The sequence below is a fragment of the Dromiciops gliroides genome, chromosome 6, assembly GCF_019393635.1.
Source record: "Dromiciops gliroides isolate mDroGli1 chromosome 6, mDroGli1.pri, whole genome shotgun sequence".
Taxonomy (NCBI): domain Eukaryota; kingdom Metazoa; phylum Chordata; class Mammalia; order Microbiotheria; family Microbiotheriidae; genus Dromiciops; species Dromiciops gliroides.
This window is the reverse complement of record NC_057866.1, coordinates 102,361,577-102,386,686: the sequence shown is the minus strand read 5'-3', so window position 1 is coordinate 102,386,686 and position 25,110 is coordinate 102,361,577. Positions and strand designations below refer to the sequence as shown.

The 25,110-nt window shown below is 44.2% G+C and overlaps 1 protein-coding gene across 1 annotated transcript in view; it reads right to left on the bottom strand.

The window, feature by feature from the left end:
• CPLX1 (complexin 1) overlaps positions 1 to 24,397 on the bottom strand; it is a 109,874-nt gene extending 85,477 nt beyond the window's left edge. Inside the window, exons 1-2 of the mRNA XM_043970890.1 lie at positions 24,208 to 24,397; positions 20,165 to 20,274 (exon numbers count right to left, since the gene is read on the bottom strand). Coding sequence (XP_043826825.1) covers positions 20,165 to 20,195 — 31 coding nt within the window. The 5' untranslated portion in view covers positions 20,196 to 20,274; positions 24,208 to 24,397. The remainder of the gene's footprint in view (positions 1 to 20,164; positions 20,275 to 24,207) is intronic.
• Between the last annotated feature and the right edge of the window lie 713 nt (positions 24,398 to 25,110).

The window sequence follows — 25,110 nt, the reverse complement described above, 5'->3', positions numbered from 1 at the left end:
GACTCCAGGACCAGCGCTCTATCCACAGTGCCACCTAGCTGCCTGTTAAGCATTCAGTGCTAATGAGGAAGGTCCTCCTAGTGGGGGATAAACATTATCAAACCTGAAGGATGTGCCTGGATCCTATTCCATCTACTTGAACTTCTTCCTCAATTTAATCTCATTAGTTTCCCACCTGGAGAGGTAGAGGCAAGGGTGAACGATGTGGAAGAGCCTCTTAACCATCATGAAAAACAAGAAGATACTATTCAAACACAATTCTTGGTTGTCCCTGAAAAACATAATGGAATTACTCACTAAAGGCTTACCATGAACAGCCTCTTGCTCAGCTCACGTACAAACATATTAGCCTGGTAGCAAGGTATCAAAGCTAGGCAGCCTTGCAGCTGTTCATCAAATCCAACACTCCATCTCCAGCCTCTAGACGTTTTTCACTGGCTGTTTCCTCATTCCTGGAATACTTGGGAACACCTCCCATCTCTGCTCCTTGACTTCCCTGACTTCTTTTCAAGTCCCAGTGAAAATCCCACTTTCTGCAAGAAGCATTTTCCAATCTACCTAAAATGCTGGTGCCTTCCTTCTGAGATCCTTGCCAATTTATCTTGTCTATATCTTGTTTGTAAATGGTTGTTTATACATGGTCTCTCCTATCAGACTACGATTTCTTTGGAAGCAGGAGCTGTGTTTTACTTTTCTTCATATCCACAGAACTTAGCACAGTGCCTGGCACATAGTGGGCACTTTAAAAGTCTTGTTAATTCAACTTTGCAGACCTCAGCAGTTCTAAGGCCTGAAATCTAATCAAGAAAGTGGAAGAATCAGCACTATAGGGAATCTTAGAGATAAAAGTTCAACCCCCTCCCCTTTCACTGATGGGGAAAACAAAATCCTAAAGAGATTAAGTAATTTCCCCAAGATCACATAAATACTAAGTGGACATGAGCTCTGAATCCAGATTGTCTGACTCCAAATTCAGCATTCACTACACTGCCTCATGCTTGGAGGCAATTCTTGGGTTATTCCTTCAGTCTTAGTTGGGCCCCAACATGGATATATTGGCTTAAATTATCATTAAATTATCATTGACTTTGGATTGGGCCTAAATCAGTAGGGTAAATAGTTGCTAAATCATCCCTTCACTTGGTAATTCAAGGACTCTTTACATGGTGCCCCGATGCAATAAATCTTGCTTATTTCACTAACATGGACAACTATTCTAAGCTAAAAATCCACTCCGGCATTTGCCCATTAGCAACACTGGCCCATTTGCAATTAAGGAGATTCAGCCAAAAGTGATTAAGAAGAATTCAGTCACCTTGAGATTGGAAGAATTCAATTGTTTGGGGGGGGGGGGGTTTCACAGATATAAAAACTAGCACTCAGACAGCTAACAAAAGGTAGAAACAAGATAGACGCTGCCCTGGATGGAGAAGGGTAAACCACAATACTTCTCTAAGGATTAACCATCCAGCATGGTGGAAAGAGCTCTAGTTTGGAAGGGGAGAGACCTGAGTTTGAGAACCAGCTCAATTTCACAGAATCTAAAAATTAGAAAGAAGTCAAAGTTCATTGAGTCCAAATGATCCCTGAATATGAAGCCTTTCTACCACCTTCTTAAAGTGGTCAACCAGCCTCCCCATGGAATTCTTAGCACAGTGCCTGGCACTTATTAGGTACTTAATAAATATTTATTGGCTGATTGGTGGGAATTCACATCTGTTAAATCAAGTCTACAGAGAGGCACTAGCTCACTGAATTTCTACCCATTGCTCCTCCTTCCACCCTCTAGGGTCAAAGGGAACAAAATATAAACATCTTCTCCTTGGCAGCTATTTGAGTACTTGAAGACAGACATCACATTCCCTCTAAGCATTCTGCCCCCCAGACTTAGGGCTTGGTCTCCAATCTTCTCATCCTATTTCCAGATCATGAGTTCCTTGAGGTCAGGACCTGGTTATCCTCTTCTCGACTTGCTCCAATCTGTCCAAGCCCCTTTTAAAATGCGGCACCTAAAACTGAACATAGTTCTCTTAATTCTGCAAATCAAAGATCGTCTTCTCCTGCAGTTATTGAGATATAGCCCTGCAGTGACTTTAAGAAGACAGAGAATTTTGGTACCATTACTTCATCTCCCACCGGGAGAAAAAGCTCCTATTTGTTAGAAGGGTTGGAGTATTTTGAGTTATAATTGTTAGAAAAAAACCAATGTATTGATTGATCTAGGAGCAGTTTTCTCCATTTCTTTCCAAGATGATTAGAGAGTGAAAGTGTGATACAGAATTGCATTTGCTCCAGAATACAACAAGATAACCATCCCTGGGGGTAAACAAAGGCTTGTTCTGTAATGGAGAGTCTCATCTCAGGCCCAGAGACTTGCTCCTTCTCCTTCCTAGAGCAAGTACTCAGGACCAAGGTCTTATATGCCAAGAACTCTTTGAGCTGAAGGGGCCCTTTAAAAATATCTCATGAGTAAAACATTCTAGAATTCCTCTGCATTCAACAAATGACATCTATTTGGGCAGTTAGAGACTGATGTTCCAGAGTTCTTATCAACATTTTATGTCCCCCATGACTCAAGAATGATGTGAAATCAGTCAGACAAAAAGTGACAGCACCAGAAAACTATTTGGATAACTGTCTGGAGTTGCCATGATTGGCTTTAATTATGACCTACTGGCTCTTGGGACCTGAAGCAGCCAGAAAAGTCTGTTTCATGCGAAAGAGTTCATTAATATCTCCCTTTTTGGTCATCTCTTCCTGAAAAATTTCACTCTGGCCTCTCCTTACAATTTTACTTACAATGTAACTAGATTTTGTTGTTGTTCAGTTGTTGTTTAGTCGTGTCTGACTCTTAGCGACCCCAGTTGGGGTTTTCTTGGCAAAGATACTGGAGTGGTTTGCGATTTCCTTCTGCAGATCATTTTACATATGAGGAAACTGAGGCCCAGGGTCACACAGCTAGTAAGTGTTTGAGGCTAGATTAGAATTCATGAAGATGAGTCTTCCTGACTCTAGGCTTGGCACTCTATCCACTGCACACCTAGCTCCCCCACCGAGATTTTTTAGACATCCATTAGAAATCTTTATTGTAATGTTTTGCATGATTTCACATGTATAATTGCTATCATATTGTTTGCCTTTTCAGTGGATGGGGGAGTGGGAAGGAGGGAGAGAATTTGGAACTCAAAATTTTAAAAAGAAAATAATGTTAGAAATAAAGAAATTTTACATTAAAAAAAGAGAAATCTTTATTGTGTGTACACTTTCTCTTTTCAATTAAGGAACATGTTGAGAGGAAGGGAAAATCAGATTGCCCTTGTGTCTCTTTCCCTAAGTATGGAAGAAAGAAAAATGTGTTTTTTCAGTTTCTAGGTAACATTTATTAAATATTTACTATGTGTCAGGAACTGTGCTAAAAAAGTAAAAAAAAACTGTTTAAGAATTACTGGTAGTCACATCTGTTTGAAATAGCATTAAGTGCTATTGGCCCCTTTGCCAATCACTTTGCTCCAGCCTGGTGGACCTAGGGCATCTTGGTTTGAGGTATAAATTAGAAAAGAGGGACTGCTAGGTGGCACAGTGGATAAAGTACTGGCCCTAGATTCAGGAGGACCTGAGTTCAAAGCTGACCTCAGACACTTGACATTTACTAGTTGTGTGACCCTGGGCAAGTCACTTAACCCTCATTGCCCCGCCCCCCCCCCAAAAATGGGAAAGAGACATGGACATTTGATTTTCCCAAACTTTTTTTTGTCCCTAAATATAACAAAATAGCCTGGATTGGTACTCCCAAAAGAAATAGGAATAAAAATGACTGTAGACTACTTGGAAGTTTGTCATAATACTTTCCCAAAACACATTGGGTGCACTCTGTATGGTGAGCTGATGAGGTGTGCATCACTGAAGGAAATGGCCACATCCATGAGAACACAGATCCATTGGATTCTATTTACTATTTGCTTGTCTATATACATGATGTTTCTTTCTAACAGACTGAAAATTCTGTTTTTGTCTGTATCTCCAGTGCCTGGAACAATGATTGGTTCATAGGAAGTACTTAATAAATGCCTGGTTAAAAAAATAATAAAATAAAAGAAATGCCTGATTAATGAAAAAAACAGCAAAACAGAAAACAGAATTATGCCTTTAATGTTATTGTGCCATGAGATGTGACCATTATGAGGAATTTAGAGAGGGATGGGAAGACACAGTATGGAAATTTTTGTGAGGGTATAGAGTGGATTCAATGGCACTAGAGGTCCTTTTCGGTGAGGGTACAACCTCTATACACTCCCCTGTCACTCAGTAACTACCTGTCTGTGAAACAACCTTGGGTTTATGGTTTCTATAAGACCAAAGTTGGGTCTTTCTGGGAGCACCAGGTCCCTGAAGGTGATGCCACCCCTTAAAAGTACAGAGGAAGGGGCTTTTCAGCAGATATCAAGCAGTCTGCAGTGTACCCCTGGGGCATTGCCAAGGGCAGTTTCTGCAGCAGTGTCAGGGATCTGGGCTGGATAAGGGAGCCTGGTAGTGGCAGGGTACAGGGAGATTCTGAGACTAACATCCAAGCCGGGTTCCAGCCTTCTTTGCCTCCCAAGCATACTCAACTGAGGCTAAAGAGCCATCCGTGTGGTTCAGACTAGAATAATTGGTACCTGTCAATAAATGGGCCTGGCACCAGGGGCATAGAATTGGTGAAGAGTGAAGTAAATAGAAGCAAGAAAATGATATACACAATGAATACAACAATGTAAATGGAAAGAACAAAATAATGAAACTCTAGGCTATGTAATTACAATGAGCAAGCATGGCCCCAGAAAAGAGTTAGGAAAATGCACCTCTTTCCTTTATTTGGAGAAAGGAGGGTAGGATATGTAAAAGACATGGTTGATGGATTGGTTGGTTTAGCTAAACTTCTTTTTTCTCTTTTCTTTTTTCCTTTTTTCTTTCTTTCTTTTTTTTTTGCTATTCCTTATTACAAAGCATGCTAGCTCAGCAGAGGAAGGATGGAAATGTATTTGGAAGTGAAGTTGGTACCAAAACAAAATATATCAATAATTTTCTTTAATTGTGCCCTTGCCTTGTGGGTGGATGCATCTGGATAATGGTAGGGTAATAGTAGGTAATGGAGTTAAATTCATTCAAGGTTAAGCAAGGCTTAGTGAATAGTTCCTACATGATGCCCTCTTTCCAATTTTAACATTGAGCATTTAAAAAATAGTTCTTTTTTTATTGGGAAGGTGGTGGCAGAGAATTGGTGCAAAGTGTTTTCATTGGTAGGCTAATGACTTTTCATTGTTTCCCCTCTGAATGGAGCAGAAGGCATAAAGAACAGAAAAGACATGAGTTAGGTAGGTTTACCTGGCAGCTGCCTACAGTGACTTAGATCATAGGCTGCTCCATGGGGCCCCTGAGATTGGTGATCAGAATCCTTTTCTGGTTTTCAGGTGCAGTTTGGATAAAATGAGAATATATGCTGTCAGTGTCTTCCAAATTCAGTGACCTGAGTCAGAACTCTGGTTGCCCAGCCATAGTTATGATTCTGCCCATATACTCTGCCTCTGTCAACTGGATGACCAACAAGATGCTTTTACAAGACAGATGTCCTGGAAGGAGTGAAATCTATCTATGCCTTCTTCAATTCAATTAATATTTATTAAGTGCAAGACACAGTACTAAGGCCTCAATAAGACATAGTCCTTGCCTTCAGGGAGCTTACTGTACAGTAGGAGGAATAAGGCATGTGTACAAATAACTATAGTACTTCTTCCAAAAAAACCCTACCTTCAAAAAACACTATGTAACATTCATTTATCCCCCCCTCTTTACCCCCCTCCCTGCCATCTCTCACACATATACATACACACCCACTAACTTTGGTTGGGTGTACATTTGTGTGGTGAAGAGAATAAGCATTTAGCACCTACCAAGTGCCAGGCACTTTGCAAATATTATGTCATTTGATCCTCACAATAGTGCTGTGAGGTAAGTACTATTATTATCCCCATTTTAATAGTAGATGACACTGAGGCATACAGGGGTTTAAGTGGCTTGCCCAGGATCGAATAGCTAAGTGTCTAATGTCAGATTTGCACTGAGGTCTTTTTGACTCCAGGCACCAACTGGCTGTTTCAGATGCTAAGAAAAATTAAGGCTTATTTCTGTGCCTCTGGTCTAGTTTTTCTGAATTTGAGGATAAAAACATAGTAACCTCTCAATGAGCTGTCTTTGCTGATGGAATTCACCTGATTGTTCTTCAAACTCTCCACTCCATCCAACATATGACTGTAAATACGTCACTTTCCCACAGTGTTTCTAAGCAGCTCTGGTATGATTCGTTGTCTCTTATAACCTGTCAATTTAATTAAAATGAACTCTCTCCCATGTAAGACTAAGAGAAATAATTAAAGATCTATGTGGTGAATTTAGAACCATTCATTCAACATTCACTTAAATGTTGGTAAAAATGACTCAGCATATTTATTACAATTTAGTTTGAAGATTAATCTTATTAATTTTCATTGTAGTGTTTTTGATACTGAATCCCACAGGTGAAATTCTTAGGTGATCATGATAGCTGACATTTATATAATACTTTAAGATTTCCAAAGTAATTTACAGATATTATCTCATTTAAACTTTACAACTCTTTGAGGTATCTTTGGTGTTATTATTACCCCCATTTTACAAATAAGGAAATTGAGTCTCTGGAATGTAATATATTTCTACCACTCTGTACTTGTGCATTTGATTTTTTGGATCTAAGGTCCTGACTTTACATTTATCATTACTACAGCATGTCCCAAAAATCTTAGTTGTAGGTTTAAGCTATTAAAACTCTACTAAAGGGGGCAGCTAGATGGCGCTGTGGATAGAGCACCGGCCCTGAAGTCAGGAGTACCTGAGTTCAAATCCGGCCTCAGACACTTAACACTTACTAGCTGTGTGACCCTGGGCAAGTCACTTAACCCCAATTGCCTCACTAAAAAAAACAAAACAAAACAAAACAAAACAAAAACACTCTACTAAGCTTTAAACTGCACTGACTTTTGGGACATGCTATTATCTCATCTTATTAAGTTAGTTTGCCGTTCTAGTCCATTGAGGTATTTTTGGATCCTGTCTCTGACATCCAATATACATGTTAGCTATCACTCTCCACTTTGTTTCAGCTATAAATTTTATAAACATGCCATTTATGGCTTAATCTGAATCAATGATAAAAAATATTAAAACAGTACAGGGTCAGGGACATATACCCATGGCATTCCACTACCAATGCTCCCTCCAGGATGAAACTAATCCATTAATGTCTGCTCTTTGAGTCAATCATTCATCTAGATTTGAAATCATCTAACTGATCTGTCATCTAGCCTGCATTGTCATCTTGCCCCATCAGGATATCATGAGATACTTTGTCACATGCTTTGCCAGACATATTGTGTTTATAACATTGCCCTTATCTATGGGTCTCATAACTGTAAAAAAAACAAAAAGGAATTGAAAATTAGTGTGACATAACCTGTTCTTAATGGTCTTGGTAAGCTCAGAAACCATCCCTTTGATAACACATTCTAGAATACTTTCAGGCACCCACAAGCATACCTGTCTCTTCCTGGTTTGGAAAATCTAGGCATTTACCCATCTTTAGTTCCCAGACTATGAGCACCCAGAGGGCAAGGCCTGGGTTCACTCCTCCTACCTCCCCTCTGAGGGTGGTCTGCTCTTCCTGTTCCTCCAGTCTAGTACAGAGAACAGAGCTGGGCACACAAGAAACTCAACAACGACTTATAAGGTGATTCATTAAAACCTCACAGCTTGTAGAAAACTCTTCAAATGTGATTCTTTGACTTGTCCATATATATTAGAGAACAAGCCAAGACACTAATCCATTGTAAATGGAACTTTGTGAGTAGTAGTGGAAGGGAAAGAAAGTGAGAGCTTTTACCTAAAACCTTGAATCCCTGATGTGGGAGGACACTTCAAAGAAGCCATCATTTCTTGTGAAGCCCTGAAGAATGTCACTTCTCCTGCAGAGATGGAGCATTAGTTGATTAAACTGAAACTCAATTATAAATGTTTTAGCTCCAACATGGGAATAAAGTGGATGTAACACACTTCAACTGATAAAGTCATTTATTTTTTGCTTTTTTGGTTGGCAAGAAATTATTGTCAGGATTAAGCAAACAGCATTAGTTTTAATAGCTCCTGGATGATAGGCCTTTCACAATAATCTTTTACATACATCAGGGATGGGCTAGGCTGGTTTGGAGAAAATTGTGCACTTAATGCAAGGATGTGAAAGGGAACAGGGAATTAACAAAAAAATTGAAATGAACATTAAGGTCCAAGCAAACACAGACATGGAAAAGAATTTCAGATTTCTCAGCAGTCCTAGACTGCAGCCTGATTTAAGATTAAAGGAATGATGTGTATAATTCAAGGCAAAAGATAACTCTGTTTAAATTCCACGAGTGGTGTGACTGGCTCTTCTCACTGTGTCAAGGCCACGGCCAAAGGATCGTATGAGGGGGTGACCTTTTTCCTAGCCATCTAGTACCCTCAAGGAAATTGATTCCATATTCTAGGTCCCTGTTCATTCATGAGGAGCTCCAGAATAGACTAAAAGAAATAAGAATGGCGAAGAAAGGTGGTGGGTGAAGAGGGACATACAGAGAGGCAGACTGAAGCTCAATGTAAGGAACAATCTTCTCACTATGGGAGCTGTCCAAAAAATGGAAGGGCGTGCCTTGAGAGGTATCAAGTTCCCCATGGCTGATAGTTTTCAAGTGAAGTCTGGATGGCCACTTGTCCGGGATGTTGTGGTAGAGATTCCTATTCAGGTGAAGCTTAGACTAGATGACCTCTGAGGTCACTTCCAATTCTAAGATCCCATGATCTTCTTTGCTTTTCCCCAAAAGCCCCCAAAGTCAAAACATCCCAGGGAAGGGAGGCCGTTTGGAAGATGACATCCTGGTTTATTCCTCTCCTGTTATTCATTATTATTTTCCCCAATTTTTTGAGATGACTAACATTTTTTTCCTATGGAAAATCAACCAGCTTTTTCTTAGAGCTCAGTGAATCTTAATAACATATTTTTTAAATGGTAAAGCTACAACCTGATTGAGCTTCTGAAAGATGTGCTCTAAAGGTTGCTGAGGAAAACGAATCTGATTTGGGATCCTGGAGGCAAGACAGAGTCTGACCAATAGGTCCATCTGACCATCTCTCAAGTGGCTTTGAGTCAGCCCAGTCTCCTGAGGGTGGCATGGGTCAAAGGAAGCAGAGAAGTCTTAACACATGAATGGACGGACAGAGGGAAGGCCCCAGTGTGTGAGCCTGTGAAGGGCAAACTCCTGAAAAGAATAGGAGCCATCCAAGAACAGACAGGAGCTGGGGAGGTGGGAGGAACTGGCAGGGACAAAGGGCTAAAAGAGACCAAAGTATCCCTGATACCTTGTGCTAGAGGCACATGGTCTGGCAGATTATTTAGGTATGAAGAAGAAGAAGAAGAAGAAGAAGAAGGATAGCTGACACTTCAAAAGTGATTTGAGATTTACAAAATGCTTTCTATTATTGATCCTTATAACGGTTCCATAAGTTTAGAGCCACAGAAGCTAGAACAGTGTAGCCTTAAAGACAGGAAGCACTTAATACATACTTGATTGAATTTTACAAATGAGGAAACTGAATTTCAAAGAGGTTAAGTGACTTGCTGAAGGTCACACAACTGGTAAGCATCAGAATCAGAATTTGTACCCAGGTCAGACTCTAGTCCAGAACTCTTTCAACAGCACCATACATCCTGGCAGAAAACTCCCTTGTACTTGTATCCATAATGGTCTTATCATTATTAATTCAAGAATTGCTAGTTTTTACCCTATTGTATCTTTGTTGTTTTTTTAAATAACATATATTTATAGTTATCTACATACAAGGCTGTATTTTATATTCATGTTATCATGCTTTACTATTACCAGGTATATATGTATCAAAAAATTCTGAAATGAATCATTATATAATAACACCACTTATAAATCTGCACACTTTAAACATTGTTTGAATAAAAGCAAAATATCTGTTCCTTATGCATAATTGCCAGTGTTTTCACAGACCCTAGGCCTCTTCCCTTTTGGCTCCAAAATTGCAAATTGAAAGCAAGGTGAAGAGTGGGAACTGTGAGAAGAAAGTTCTCCCTACTGCTCACCTTAGCTCCGATGGCTGGAGGTAGGAGTGGGGCTGGAGGTGGGGCAGTATGGGACACAAAGTCCTAGACATTGAGGCGGAGCCTGTTATTTTCTTTAAAGGAAAGGAAAAGGAAACCCAGAGAATACAAGGTAGTTTAATCTGGCAGAAGAGAAGTCAAGTTGAGTCAGGTAGATGCAGTAACTCGGTATCCAAACCTTGCTCTTGGTCCTCATCCCATGAGCTTCAAGTCTGGCATTCTCCTCATCCACTTGGCAAATACCAAGCTGAAAATCCACCCCACCCCCAGGCATAAAACCTGGAGACCAGCTCCCAGTGAGAGCCCCCAGGGAAGATGGCTAGGGTACCTTACAATCCCAGAAATCACCACAGAATCTGGTGTCTGCTGAAGCACGCTCAGAGCAGCAGATGTCATCCTTCAGCCCTTCCATACATTTCTGGATGAACAGCTCCATTAAGGGTCACTTGTCCAGGGTGTGGGAGAATCATGATGCCCAGCATCTCTTCAAATCTCAAGAGAGATGTCATTGAATCTTCTCCAAGAAGTGGAGCAAGAAAAAATACACAAGTGGAGGGGGGATGAATTGTTATCTGAATTTGTTAGGGGCTAACACAAGTCCCCCTTTTACTGTTAGAGCAAAGCTCACAGACAGAAACCCCCCTTCCAGAAAATATGCGATGATTCTTAGTTAGGCCTTGATAAGAGGGCTGTAACCCACAATGATCCTTCTCGGATGCAAATGCATTTGCTCAGCACCAAGGATGATGCATTTGCATAGGTGCCAAGGAAACTTCAAAGGACAGAAACATGCTCCTCATCATAGATAAGGCCTACATGGCCCAAGGTCTATGAAACAATCCCCTCATCCTGTTCTTTTGGCACGAACTTCACACAAAGACATTCCTTTTGCTCACCTCAAGTATAAATATGTCATACTGTCCAAATAAACTTTGCCTTTTGCCTCCACCCAAGTGCATGGGGCCCTTCCAATCCCATGTCTCTGTGTCTTTTTTCCTTAACATCTTACCTGTAGCAGCCTTGAACCTGTTTCAGCAGCCTCCCGGCTCTGAAACTGTCATGAATTAGTTATGATAACCTAGATTGGAGGCTTTCTTAGCCCTCCCTTTTCCCAGCTGGTCCTCATAGAGCTACAACCGGCTGGACAGTCACCTGAATGGGCCAGCTGACCCATCTGAGATGACCTCACCACAAAAGACATAAATTAGCTGTGACTACCTTATAAGAGTCTGACCATCCTGACACCAGAGTTGGGATAGCTGATCAGTACCTCAGGGACTGCCCTGCCTGGTGACATACTTGTTTATGTCTGTCTGACTTGTGTGCATGCTTATAGAAGTATGATATAGCACAAAGAAAGAAAAAAAGCCCACACTAGATTTTTTTTTTTTTTAGTGAGGCGATTGGGGTTAAGTGACTTGCCCAGGGTCACACAGCTAGTAAGTGTTAAGTGTCTGAGGCCGGATTTGAACTCAGGTCCTCCTGACTCCAGGGCCAGTGCTCTATCCACTGCGCCACCTAGCTGCCCCCCACACACTAGATTTTGAGTCGGAAGTCCTAGGGTAGAATCTTAAGAGCTGCATGTGATTTGGGGCAAACTCTCTGGGCCTTGGTTTCCTTATCTGTAAGATGAGGGGGTTGACTAGATGAGCTCTAAAGTTGTTTCCAGCTTTAAATCCTTTCATCCTGAAATCTCCTGGAGGAGTGCTCACTTTAAATCCACATTCCCAGATATACTGGTTAGTTTTTAGAGAATATGAACTTTATGAGGGGCCGTGGATTTGAGGTGAAGGCCATTTCAAACATGGTTCCTGTTGCTGATTCCTTCTTGGGCCCCTTTCCCTTCCTTTCCTCCTTCCTTCCTTCCTTCCTTCCTTCCATTCTTACCTTCCTTTTTCTTTCTTTCCTTTTTCCTTTTCCTTCCCTCCTTCCTTTTGTTCTTTCCTTTCACCCTTCTTTCCTTCCACCCTTACCTCCTCTCTTCTTTCTTTCCTTTTTCCTTCCTTTCTTCCTCCCTCCCTTCTTTTTTCCTTTCTTCTCTCTTTCTCCCTCCCTCCTTCTCTCTCAATCTTTCTCTCTCTCTTCCAATACTTTATAGGGTCTGACCCTTTGGTGAGTGCCCCTACCCACCTCCTTCCTCCCTCCATCTTTGGTCTCCACCCTTTCTCATCCTGCTTCTCTTGATGGAACTCTCAGGATGGAGAAGTCCAATCACACAACAGCCTATCCAGTCAGAGAATTCCGGCAGTGGGGCATAGGATGTTTGCAGTGGCTCTGCCGATGTAATCCAACAAGATCAGCCCAAGTCTCCCCTCAGAACAACAAACAGACTGAATAAATAGTGCAAGAGCCAGGAAGGGCTGCAGCAGAAGCAGTTTGCTCTGATGCCCAGGGGCCTCAGCTTGTTCCTTCACACAACAGTGCTGTCCAAGGATAGAAGCCACAATGCCTACATAAACAACATGCAGAACTGAGACAATTAAGCAGCTACAGACTTCAAAAAAGGAACAGCCCATCAATGAGTATTTATTAAGAGCCTATTATATGCCTGGCCCTGTGCTAGCCACAGAAGACACAAAAAACAAAATGAAACAGGCCTGCCCTCAAGAAGTTTACTAATTCTTTTTTTTTTTTTAGTGAGGCAATTGGGGTTAAGTGACTTGCCCAGGGTCACACAGCTAGTGAGTGTGTAAAGTGTCTGAGGCCGGATTTGAACTCAGGTCCTCCTGAATCCAGGGCCTGTGCTCTATCCACTGAGCCACCTAGCTGCCCCTAAGTTTATTAATTCTAACACAGCTACTAAGGAAGAAAAGGCTTCCTTGGCCTGGGGTCCCTGGATTCAATTTCAATGCGGGCCTGAGTCCACTTAATTCAATTCAATGCAACAAACATGGACTACACACCCAGTTGCTTCAAGGCACTAGGGGAGCTGTCCAGCGGGCTCCCTGCTGGAACATTGCCCCAGCACATATGTATATCCAGACGAAGACAATGGAGCTATGCAGGGTTCCATGGAATTCTTCTGCAGTAGCTGAGAACAACCCAAGAGCTTTATTCTGTCTGCATCCCTCCCAAAGGGAAGCCTGGTCAAGCACATCCTTTGTGTCTTGACTGTTCAAAACGCCTGCTCACAATTGTCCCCATTTTAAAAATGTTTTATTTGTGTCTTTTGTTTTCACATCACAGTTGTTTCTTACCATTCTCCCTCCCCCCATGAATTTTTCCTTGTCACAAAGAAAAAGAACAGTTATGAAAAATGAAACATTCCGTGCCCATAGTCCCCACTTCTCTACTGGAAGGAGAAAGAGCACCATTTCTTTTATTTGAACCTCACAGCAGTCAGTCGGTCATTTATTCAATAAACACCTACTATGCATCAGGCATTCTGCTAGGTGGTGGAGATGAAAGATTAAATCCAAACATTCCTCATGCTCCAAAAATCAGACATTCTATTGGGGGAAACGGGAACTTTTTTTTTCAGTCATGCTTGACTCTTGATGACCTGTGGTTTGCCATTTTCAGCTCATTTTATAGACAAGGAAACTGAGGTGAAAAGAGTTAAGTGGCTTGCCCAGGGTCACACAGCTAGTAAGTATCTGAGGCCAGATTTGAACTCAGATACTGCTTATTTCAGGTCTGGTGATCTATCCACTATGCTACCTAGCCACTCACAAACAACAGCTACAAAGTTAGGTCCAAAAAAGAAGTTGTCATTTTGATTGGTGGAGGGAATTTCTTTATCCAGAGATTTCCCTATGCCAATAAAATCACAGGTTCAATCCTATCCCTATCCCTATATACTAAATAAAAGGTGGATTTTTGTTTGTTTGTTTAGCAGGGCAGAGGTGGAGGGCTAGGGACAAGCGCTAGCAACAAGACCCTATAAAATAAATAGAGCATATATCTATATGATGAGGCTCTGTGAAACAAAAGAAAGAGCTCTGGCCCTGAAGTGGGAAGATCTAGGTTCAAATTCCCCTCTCACGTTTACTACCTACATGACCTTGGGAAAGTCACTTAACCTCTCTGGACCTCAGTTTCCCCTTCTGTAAAATGAGGAGTCCTTTCTAGCTATAGCTCCTATGACTTCATCTGATGGGGGGAAACTGAGGCCCAGACGTGCCCAGCGTCACAGAGCTAGAAGGAACCTCAGATATCCAACCCTCTCACCTGGAGTATGAATCATCATGTCAGCCTTCCCAACAAATGGTCATTCACCCCTAATTGAAGATTTCTTAGTGAGAGGGACTAGAATCTCAGAGCCAGATCCATCACCCATTGTGCTGTCCCCCTCCATCTCAGTCAATGTACAAGATGACATCTGCATCAAATCTACCTTCTATCCTTACTTTCCACCTTAGACCTCAAAGGGCATTTGGTTTACACCTCTCATATAATGATAGAGTTATGTGTCTTATCCCTTTTTATTTCTGAACTGTAAGGTCCATGGGGGTCGGAGACTTTGCATACAAGAAGCACTTAAAACATGCTTGTTAAATGAAATACTTGTTTAATTCCTCTCAGCTTGCTTAGCAGAGATGGCTGCCCACTGGTGGGAGCATAGGTTGGGCTGGTGCCCATACCAGAGCCCAATTAACAGCTATGGGGTTTTGGGGGGATCTCTGACCTATGCACTCAAATTTCCTTAGTGACAGTTTTCCTGAATGATTGATGGATTAATGGATCATTGATAGACTAATGAACTGAGAATAAGAAAATGCTGTGGAAGAGCCAGGTACTCTGTTAGGGAACTCTGGGGTTTTGGTGAGATGCTTTTTGTTTTCTGTTTGTTTTTTGGTAATAGTTCTCCCTCCCGCTCAATTGGTAGTACTAGGACCAGAAGGGCAGATGACTTTGCAACAGGCCATGGTAGAAACCCTCACTCTCTTGGAGCAAATTGTGGAGCTTTCCCAGCCCTTCCCTTTCCACAGAGTGTGGGTGTATACAACACACCAAGGCAATACCAACACCAGTAACTTTCCCAATGCAGGGTATTAACCACAGAATATCAGAGAAACTAGCTAATTCTCACCCCCCACCATTTTACAGATGGAGAAACTTAAGTCCAGAGAAGAAAAAAATAATTCGTCCACAATCATACAGAAACTCAAGAATAGACCAGGATTTGAATTCAAGTCCCAGAAACAAGGCACACAGTGCCTGGTGTTCCATAGGAGCACCAGCAATTCAAAGCTTCCTAGGGATGGATCCTGAAAGGTGATATCCACACAACTCACTGCAATTCGCCTATTGGCATCATCCATCTGGTAGTCCCATTTCTGTTCCCCCCACCCCACTCATTTTCATCCTCTACACTTAGCACAGTTCAAGGTATATAGTAGGCACTTAATAAATGCCTTTGATGATTGATTGTCTCTTAAGTGTGTGTTTAGAAAGTATGTCAACATAGATAGAATATACACTGCCTTCTTGAAAATTCCAGGGAGAGGGGTTCCTTTGTGATTATTTAGAGAAATAGCCTAGATGCTAGGACACAAGATGAAAAAAACTCTGGGCAATTATCCTGTTCATCTCCACAGTGTGCAAACCAAAGTTAGATGTTTCAAAACCTCCTAATGAAGCTTCAATTATATATCACTTGAATGACAAATGTAATATCTGAGCTTCAGTGGGGCAGATTCTGGACCACACCAGATTTAAACCAGAAGGATAAAACCTTACTTGATGCATGATGTGTGTGTGTGTGTGGGGGGGGCTCATGTCCCCTCTAGGGCCTCAGTTTCCTCATCTGTAAAATTAGGAAGTTGGGTCAGATGCTCTCTAAAGGCCTTTCTTGTTCTGACATTCTATGATCCTAAGTCCCGATAATTAGCCTGAAATCTCCATGTCCTTTGGCCTGGGGAAATTTCCAGAGGCGGGAGGCCCTGATATAAGGTTTGAAATCCTCTGACTTAATTTAAGTAGATGAGAAACGCCACTATTCATGATGAACCAAATTATTTCTGAAGACCATGGAGAAGCCCTGGCCCTGTCGGTCCTACATCAGGCTTTCCACGGAGGAGAAAGGAAGTCTGCAGAACCCCAGGGCAGGCAATGAGAGGGAAGCGCTAGGAGGAGAAGACTGCAGATCAATGCCAATCATTGGGCAATCCCTGGGGCAGGCAGAGTCTGGCACCCATCTGGAGCTGGTCCACAGCAAATGCTGAGCTACAGTATGGAATGATGGATGATTCCAGCCGATTTCAGGCACTGTGATGGGTGCGCAGCCTCTTGCCCCACTCTATTCAAATCATACCACCAATACAACTCTGCAAGTAGGCTAAGTACCATCGTTTGGGGCTAACCCCAGACCCCTAGGCCTAGGAAGTGCCTATTTCAGAACAGCTGAAAAAGACTTTAAGAAATAACAGCTAAGGGCATCTAGGTGGCACAGTGGATAAAGCACCAGTCCTGGATTCAGGGGGACTTGAGTTCAAATCTGTCCTCAGACACTTGACACTAGCTGTGTGACCCTGGGCAAGTCACTTAACCCTCACTGCCCCACAAAACCAAAACAAAGCAAAAGAAATAACAGTCTACAAAGCACACTATCTCCCATAACCCTGAACTGTACATTTTCCTCAACTCTAAAATGGGGATAATACCCCATCTATGCCCCAGGGTTGTTGTGAAGATAAAATGATGCAATCTATGCAAAGCTCTTTAGCAGTGTTTGGCACATTGTAGGTACTAAATAAATGTTAGCTATTTTTGTTGTTAGGGCAGCTGGGTGGCACAGTGGACAGATTGTTGGGCCTGAATTCAGGAGTAGTCCTCCTGAGTTCAAATCTGGCCTCACACACTTTCTAGCTGTGTGACCTTAGGCAAGTCACCTAACGCTGTTTGCCTCAGTTTCCCCATTTCTAAAATGAGCTGGAGAATGAAATAGTGAACCACTCCAATATCTTTGACAAGAAAACCCAAATGGGGTCATGAAGAGTCAGATATAACTCAGAAACAATTCAACAACATTACTGTGGTTGTAGTGATAGGTTCTGGAAAAGTGATTATCCTCATTTTACAGATGTGGAAATAGGCCACTTGATGACTTGCACAAGATCACACAGTATGTTGGATTTGAAATTGGAACTCAGGTCTCTTCACTCCAACTTGATTTCTCTTTAACCTCATCTTACAGATTTGGCTGGTGAAGGTACTAGCAGCCCTGTGATTCTTTCCAGTCTTCATAATCCATATCTTCAGTCCCATCTCTGCAAAATTCGAGGAGATAGTGACTTTTGTGGAGGAAAGGAAAATGTGGGAGGTGGGGCCACTTTAAGCATCCTTGAATATTCTAAATTCATAGAGGTTTGCTTGGGTTTGGGAGAAGGTAATAGGGAAGACCCATCAGGATCCTCCTGTAACAGGATTTTACCAAATCTCAAGAGTCAAACTTTGGCCAACTCTCCTTTGTTTTCATGAGTTCCCTCCATCTGGAACTGGCTTCCAGTTAGAAGTAGGTACCTTGACTAGAGTGGGTGCCAGGATATTTCTTTCCAAACTCATAACTGGGGTGGACTTGAGCATTAGAGAAGAGTTGGGGTTTGGGGGGAAGGAGTAGGGCTGAGTCAGCCTTGTTTACAGACTTATGTCTTCTTCTTTTGGGAGGGGGAAACTTATACCTTCTTAGTACCCCTGCCCTCCCTCTGACTAAAGAGGGTAGAGAGTAGAAAGAAAAGAGTACCTCTATTTAAGGAAGGGGCTTAGGATAGACAATTCATCATTTCCCACCAGGCTTCAGGACTTCATCATTCCCTGGCACTGGGCACCCCTCCTCCTCTTCTTCTCCTCTCTTCCCCTTTTCCGTTTCCTTTTACATGTTGCTTTCCCCCATTGGATTCTGAACTCCTTGAAGTGAGAAACTGTCTTTCATTTTTCTTTGTAGCCTCAGAGCTTAGTGTAGTGTCTGGCAGATGGTAGGTAATTAATAAATGCTTGATGACTGACTGACTGCAGTCCTGGTTTCTCTTACCCATGACCTGATACTTGGACTTCTCCATTGTCTAAACTCAGACTAGAGCAAACTAGACACTGAGTCTTTAGTCACTTGTCACCTGAGCATCCTCAAGAAGCTATTTGAAGTCAAAGCACCTGGCTTCAAATCCAGACTTTGCTCTTCACTCTTTGTGTGACCTGCTGCAAGTTAATTGCCCTCTCTGTACCTCAGTTTCCTCTCCTGTAAAACAAGGCAGTTGTGCTCAATGATCTCTAACAGCTCTCTCAGCTCTAAATCCTAATCTAAAGGAAAAAGAGACAACATCCCAGAAAGGGGAGCAAAACCTTTGTGTCCCCCCCCCCCATACTTCTCTGGGTCTCCTGTGTGGACAATCTAGTAGTTGCACTGAACATTTTTAGGAATGACTCAGAATCAGGTCATTCACTGGGGGCAAAGTTGGACTGTTCTTCTGTCTTGTGACTGCATCCTAGGCCCAGGCCGGGGGTGTCAAGTGATATTGGGGGTTTGGAAAGGGAATAGATTGTAAGGGAGGCTACTTTATCGTGTATATGCTGGGGTGTATTAAGAACAGGTTTGAGACAGTCACAAGGGCTCCTCTCCAATTCACATATTAATATATAAAATAATGTCAGAATAATAAAATCACCACAAAAATTAAAGAAAAAGTTTAAAATGAGATAATTCTCTTCTATTGCAAGGAAGTGTGGGGGGTTTTTCCCTTTAAAAGCAAAGATGTAACTTTGAGGCCCAGGGGCAGCTGGCCTTTTGTCATTATGTTAATCTGTCTGTGTATGGAAGTGGGAGGAGGGAGGGAGTTATGCTCCCAACGAGGACAGCCTTTGTCTTGGCTTTTCCAGGATCACGGAGCCCTGGGAAACCATTCAGCTCTCAGTTTCCTAAAATCCTTCAGGGGTTTGGCTAAGAAAGGGGGAGAGGAGAGCAAACATCATGGGAACCAGAGATGCCGCTGGGTCACAGAGCCTGGGATACAATTCACTTTCAGAAAATCCTTCTGGGATTTGTAAGGAAAGGGTGGGATTGAGAGAGCAAAACCCATGGGAACTGGAGATGCCACCAGCCCACAACTGGTGATGAACCAAACCCATTCTTCTCCTGAGAAGAGCGTATGGCGCAGCTAACTGATCTTTCTAGGGCTAAAATAACCAGACATAGCCTTGTCTTTCCCAGGAGGTAGCCACAGCTTGAGGCCTCAGCCCGACAGACCCCCTCCTCCCAGAGCTCCAGTTAGCTCTGGCTCTCCTAAGCAGTTAGAGTCTTACCCAACCTCCCTCAGCCCCCAATCAAGCTTTCCCCACCCCCACCCCCACCCCCCAAACCTGGGGAGGGGCTTGCTCTTCGGCATCCATAGATTTGGCCATCTGTTGTTCTCACCACCTCCCGCAATTCACACATGCTGTCAAACACACACTTTCATATATTCCCCATTTACTACTGTCTTACTCCCACCCTCTCCCACTGCACAGACACTGATAAAAGAAAGCCAGGAGACCTAAGGACATGCTCCATTGTGACCTCTGCCTTATTGTAAATAAATCAGGGAGTGCCTGTCTCCCCATCACCTCTGCACAGTATAGGCCGATGAAGGCTTTTGTGTTAATATTTATTCCAAATATGAAGCAAGCTCAGCTGGATTGCAATGGGGGGGCTACAGTCACAAGTATAAATTTTCATAGGTAGGTGTCAGTCAATGCCGTGTGACAAATAAGCATGGGAAGGTTGGTATAAGTGCGTCAGTGCACAGTAACAAAACTACAGGGAAGTACTTCTGAGTGTGCTGGTGGTGTACTGTAATAAAAGATGGGAGGGTGTGAATGTTTGTGGCAATACATCATAATCAAAAAGTATGTGTTTGAATATAAGAATGCACCAAAGGGGGTGGGAGAGAGAGAAAGAGAGAATGCCAATCATTCAGAAGGAAATAAGTGTACACAGACTGTGGGTGTTTGAATTGGCCTCCTTACCTCCCAGAGCTTGCTTCATAACGAAGTCCATGGTGATGGCTTTGATCCCGTGTGAGGCTGGTTCAGACTTTACATGCAAGTTTCACAGGCCACTGGTCCTGGATGGTACCCTGTGAGGAGGAAGGGAGGAGGCCATAAAAAATGTGGAAGGGTGACATGGGAGGATGCACCAGCTTTTCTTTCTTTCACAGGGTACCGTTTCTGAAGTGATGGTACAAACCTACAGTTGGGATGACAGCCCTTTGTTTCCCTCTCCACTTTGGTTGGAAGGGAGGGGTTCTAGTTAGCTAGCCAGTGATTACACAGTACTATGAGTAAAGGACAAAACTTGTCACACCTTTCCCCTTTGAGAAGAAGCCTAACATTGTTGAATGGACCAATTCACAGTTCCAGGGAGAAAATTCTTCAGGAACCATAAGGGATTTGGACCCTCTGGTCCTAAAAGGATTTTCAGGGAGCCAGGCTAAACCTGGGAAGCCAAAATTCAATAGAATTGCCTGGAAATTTTAAGGGCTACTTAGTCTGGAATTGAGTGGATTTCTTGGTTGGGGGGGGGGGGCTATGATCCTATTGATAGAGAAATTACTTTCCATTTATGATTTTTAGAGAGTTGCCAAATACTAAGCCTTTCTTTTCTTTTCTTTTTTTTTTTGTGAGTCAATTGGGGTTAAGTGACTTGCCCAGGGTCACACAGCTAGTACGTGTCAAGGGTCTGAGGCCAGATTTGAACTCAGGTCCTCCTGAATCCAGGGCCGGTGCTCTATCCACTGCGCCACCTAGCTGCCCCCAAACACTAAGCCTTAAAGGGCCCGAGATGACACAGTGTGGGCCAGACTAAAATCCCCACCTTTTTGACTTGCACGTTAATAAATGATCCACAACACATCCTGACATCTAATGTCCATCTAATGATATTTCTCTCTTATTTTTGAATCTGTTTACTCTTTCCCCCAGTGAATAAACCTTAGAAAAGTCACTACTAGGGTATGTGTAACAAAGAGACAAGGAGAAAGAGGGAGCAGATATCAGGATTGGTATTCAGTGATCTAAACAGCACCGGAAGGGGAGAAGTCATTAGGAATCAGGGTAATTAAGGAGCTTCAGACCTAAGCTTAGAGAGCCCAGCATGCTTTGGAGGTTGCAGAGAAGGGGGAAGAGGGAGCTTAAAGTAAAGGGCGAGTGTGGGAGAGGGAACTGGGAAGGTTTAGAAAATAGAAAAAGGATAAAGCCCCGGAGACAAGGACAAAGGTCAACTAGCTTGCGCCTGGTTAACTGACCCAGACAAAGCTGGGAAGTCAGATGTCCAACTTGAGATCCCTTCCCTTCGGCTCCGTCACTAAGCGAAAGAACAGTCTCAGTGACAAGGTAGAAAGCAGTCAGTCAGCCACTGGTTGGCCACTGGGGTCGCTGTTTGTTGCGGGTTTGAGAGCAGGTTAAGGCATTAATTTTGACATACTAATCTGTCTCTGTGGGCTTGGACAAGTCATAGAGGTGGGCGTCAACGTTAGGCTCTGGTTTGGGGAATCAGGAAGAAGAGGTCGGGGCGGGGGGGGGTTCTTTGCTTAGGGAGTAGAGTATCTAAGGATCATAGGACCCTACATTTAGAGCTGGGAGATGCTTTAGAGGTCATCTAACCAAATTCTTCATTTTTCAGATAAGGAAACAGACTCGAAGTTAATTTACGTGCCCAAGGTCAAGTAGATAGTGGAAGAATCAGGATTCAAACTATATTGCGCTGACTCCAAATCCAGAGTTCTGGGGGCGGAGTGGAAGGAATCACTCGACGAGCTCTGGTTTAGGGGTAAGAAGGAAGAGGTCACTCATCACCAAGCTCTGGTTTGGAAGGAGGAAGCAAAAGAGGACGCTGGGTTCAGGTTTGGTGGGGAGGGGCTAGAGGAGTGCGGGACACTCACGAGCTCTGGTTTGGGGATTAGAAAGGAGCAGGGAATGGAGGGAGAAAGGAGCATTACTGGCGGCCCGTGGAAGAAGGGATTCTGAAGAGTCCTGGGCGGGGCGGTATAGAGTGACTAGTGAAGGGGCAGGAGCGGGGCTTCTCTGTGCTGCAGAAACTACCCGCAAGATCAGGTTCATTGAATGTCAATTTTCCTGAAAGGCCCTTTGGCTTCAGATGCAAGTGTTCCGTCCTTCAAAAGGTTCATTGATTAGAGAATTGAGCTGGGGGAGGAAACTTTGGGGCGGGGGCTGAGCAGGGAGCGAGGAGCTCGCGCCCGCCTGGTAGAGGCGGCAGCGAGCAGGGAGGAAGTGCCGAAAGGGGCGTTTGAAGGTGACTCGCGCTGCGCTTGGGGAAACGCAGCGGGTTCCGGAAGCTCTAGGGTCGTTCAGTCTCCAGGGCGATCAGGGGGAGCCCAGTTAGGGGCAGGCCCCAGTTCGGAGTACCAGGACTGGGGGACTGCACGCCTTGGAGACCCTCTCCCCAAACGTGGGCGTTAGGGTACTGGGAAGTACGGACTCTCATTCGCCCCGCCCAGGCATCCCCTCCACAGAAGCTTCTTGCCTCTCTCGGGAGCGTGGCGAGGAGGATGTTGGAGGAGGGGGAACCATAGGGGGCTGGGGGCGCAGTCCTAGCGTCTGCATTCTCCCGGGTTCGGGGTGGGTGGAGTCATGGAATCCCAACACCTCCTCCAAGCTTAGTCTCTGCAGACTTGGGTTCCTATCCCTCCGTACCCTGACCCTGCCTTTGTCCTGACGCTGTTCCAAACTCTCTTCCAAACCATCACCCCTTCCTTGACCCTGTTCCTAAATTGTCCCAGTCCTTGTGTCCTTGCTTCTACCCAGCCTGGCTGGCGGACCCCAAACTCAGGACGTGTATGCCTGGGGAATGGAAGTAGTACTGGGGCAGCTTCCTTCCTGCAGACTCCCCTAGGAGAGAAGAAGGAAAGAATGGGAGATTGGCTGAACGTGGGCCCCCTGCAGTCGCATCCCTGCACGAACCGACATAGAACCGCGGAGACAGAAGCGGACCGCAGCGCGCTCTGGCTCAAGCTCGCGCACACGCACGCGCGCCACAGAGGCACACGTGCGCGCGCGCACACAGACGCGTGCCCTATGCTGCAGTCCTGTATTTTTCTTCCGAAACTTCTCCGATCCCGCTGCTTTCATGTCCTCCGGAAAGCAAAGAAGCCCGCGAGTAATCACCTCCAAAGAGAGCTCTCGACTGAGCTTCTCAGCCCAGGGACTGGGATCTGCTTTGGCACAAAAGACCCTCGGACACCGCCCCCCCCCCATAAAAATTAAAAAAAAAACAAAACATGCTCAAACAGACCAAACCAGATCGGATTTGTTCGTATTTCGCTCAGCATATTTCCACCCCACCTCCTAAACCTCTCCCTACTCTAGGTTCTCCCGGGTGGACCTGGAGCAGGAAGAGGGGACCCGGTTACTCTGGGTGCAAACAGAGAGGGATGTGGGCTTGGGGGACTCCGGTAGAGGAGAGGGAACTCGGGGTGCAGAGGACCTAGTGAAGTGGCCACAGTCACAGGGGGTGTGGACAGAGAGGACCCGGGTAGGGGTGTGAATAGAAAGAAGGACCGGAGGTAGGGAAGAGAGGGAGCAGAGGTAATCACGGTGCTAAGACTAAGAGCAGAGTGGACCCAGAACAAGGGGTAGTGAGCAGAGCGGTCGCGGGATACTGGGGGCGCGGGGAGAGTGGGTCCCGGGTAGGCAGACGAGGTGGAAGTGCAAGGAAGTAGGCATGGTGGTCCTTTGGAAGAATGAACCCTGGGTGCAGAGAGCGCTGGAAGAGGGGATCCAAGACACAAGGGATGTGGGCGAAGCTCACGCTGGGTTGGGGGAGGTATAAGCAGAACAAATTTTAGGTATGGGTAAGGCGGGGAAGAGAGGACCCCAGGCTCAGGGGAGCGGTCAGAGGGGACCCGGAGTACAGGGGGCGCGGGTAAAGGAAATTCCAAGTCCAGGGGAAAGCAGGGCTTCCGCGGGCTCCAGGATTCAGCACCACGGCCAGCGGACAGCTCTAGATGGTGGAAGGAGAGAGAGAGAGGAAATAAACAGGAAAAGTCGGTTACCTTCCCGGGCGGTGCTGGGGGCTCCTTGTGGGTCTTGTCAGTGACGGAGCTTTCTCCGGGGAGCCGGGTCCATGTGGTGTCTCCGGAGCCGCAACCGATGCTGAAGGGCGTTCAGGGAAGGAGCAGTCACATGAAGTTATCGCCCTCCTTCCTCCCGCGTCCGAGCATGACAGGAAGGGAGGAGGGGCCGGGGAGGGGACAACGAGGGAGAGGGAAAGACACGGAGAGAAAAGGATAAAAGAAGCACATACAGAGAAAAAGAGGAAGAGAGGCGCAGAGAAAAAGGAAAAAGAGATATATTGAGAGGGAAAACGGGAGGGACACAAAAGAGAGAAGGGAGTAGGGAGGAAAAGACAGAAGGGGAGACTAAGAGAGAAAAATAGAGAGAATAGACAGAGAAAGAGAGAGGCAAACCATATTTTCAGAGAGGGGGTACACACATAAACTCCAGAGATATATGGAAAAAGAGAGGAGAGATAGATTGAAAGAAAAGGAGAGAATGAAATAAAATTGTAAGAGAAGACAGAAAAAGAAAGAGAAGAAAAAGAAGCAAAGTCAGAGAAAGGAAGGAAGACAGAGAGCAGGGAAATAGAAGAAAGAAACAAAAACAAAGCAGAGAAAGTCATTGAGGAAAGAGAACATACTGAGAAGAGAAGAAGCAAAGGAGAAGAAAACAAGAGGTAGAAATGGAGAGTACTTTATCCCTCTGGGCTCCAGGTCCCTCAACTCTAAATGGGAGGTGGGAGGGGTTTGGATTAGATGACCTCTAAGATTCCTTTCAATTCTAAATGTATCCTCCTTTGATCTATGGTGAGACAAAGAAATCAGTAGCAGAAATCTTTCCACTCAGGGTTTTGGTATATAGATATATCCCTTTAGACAGTACTGGGTTAACATCCATTC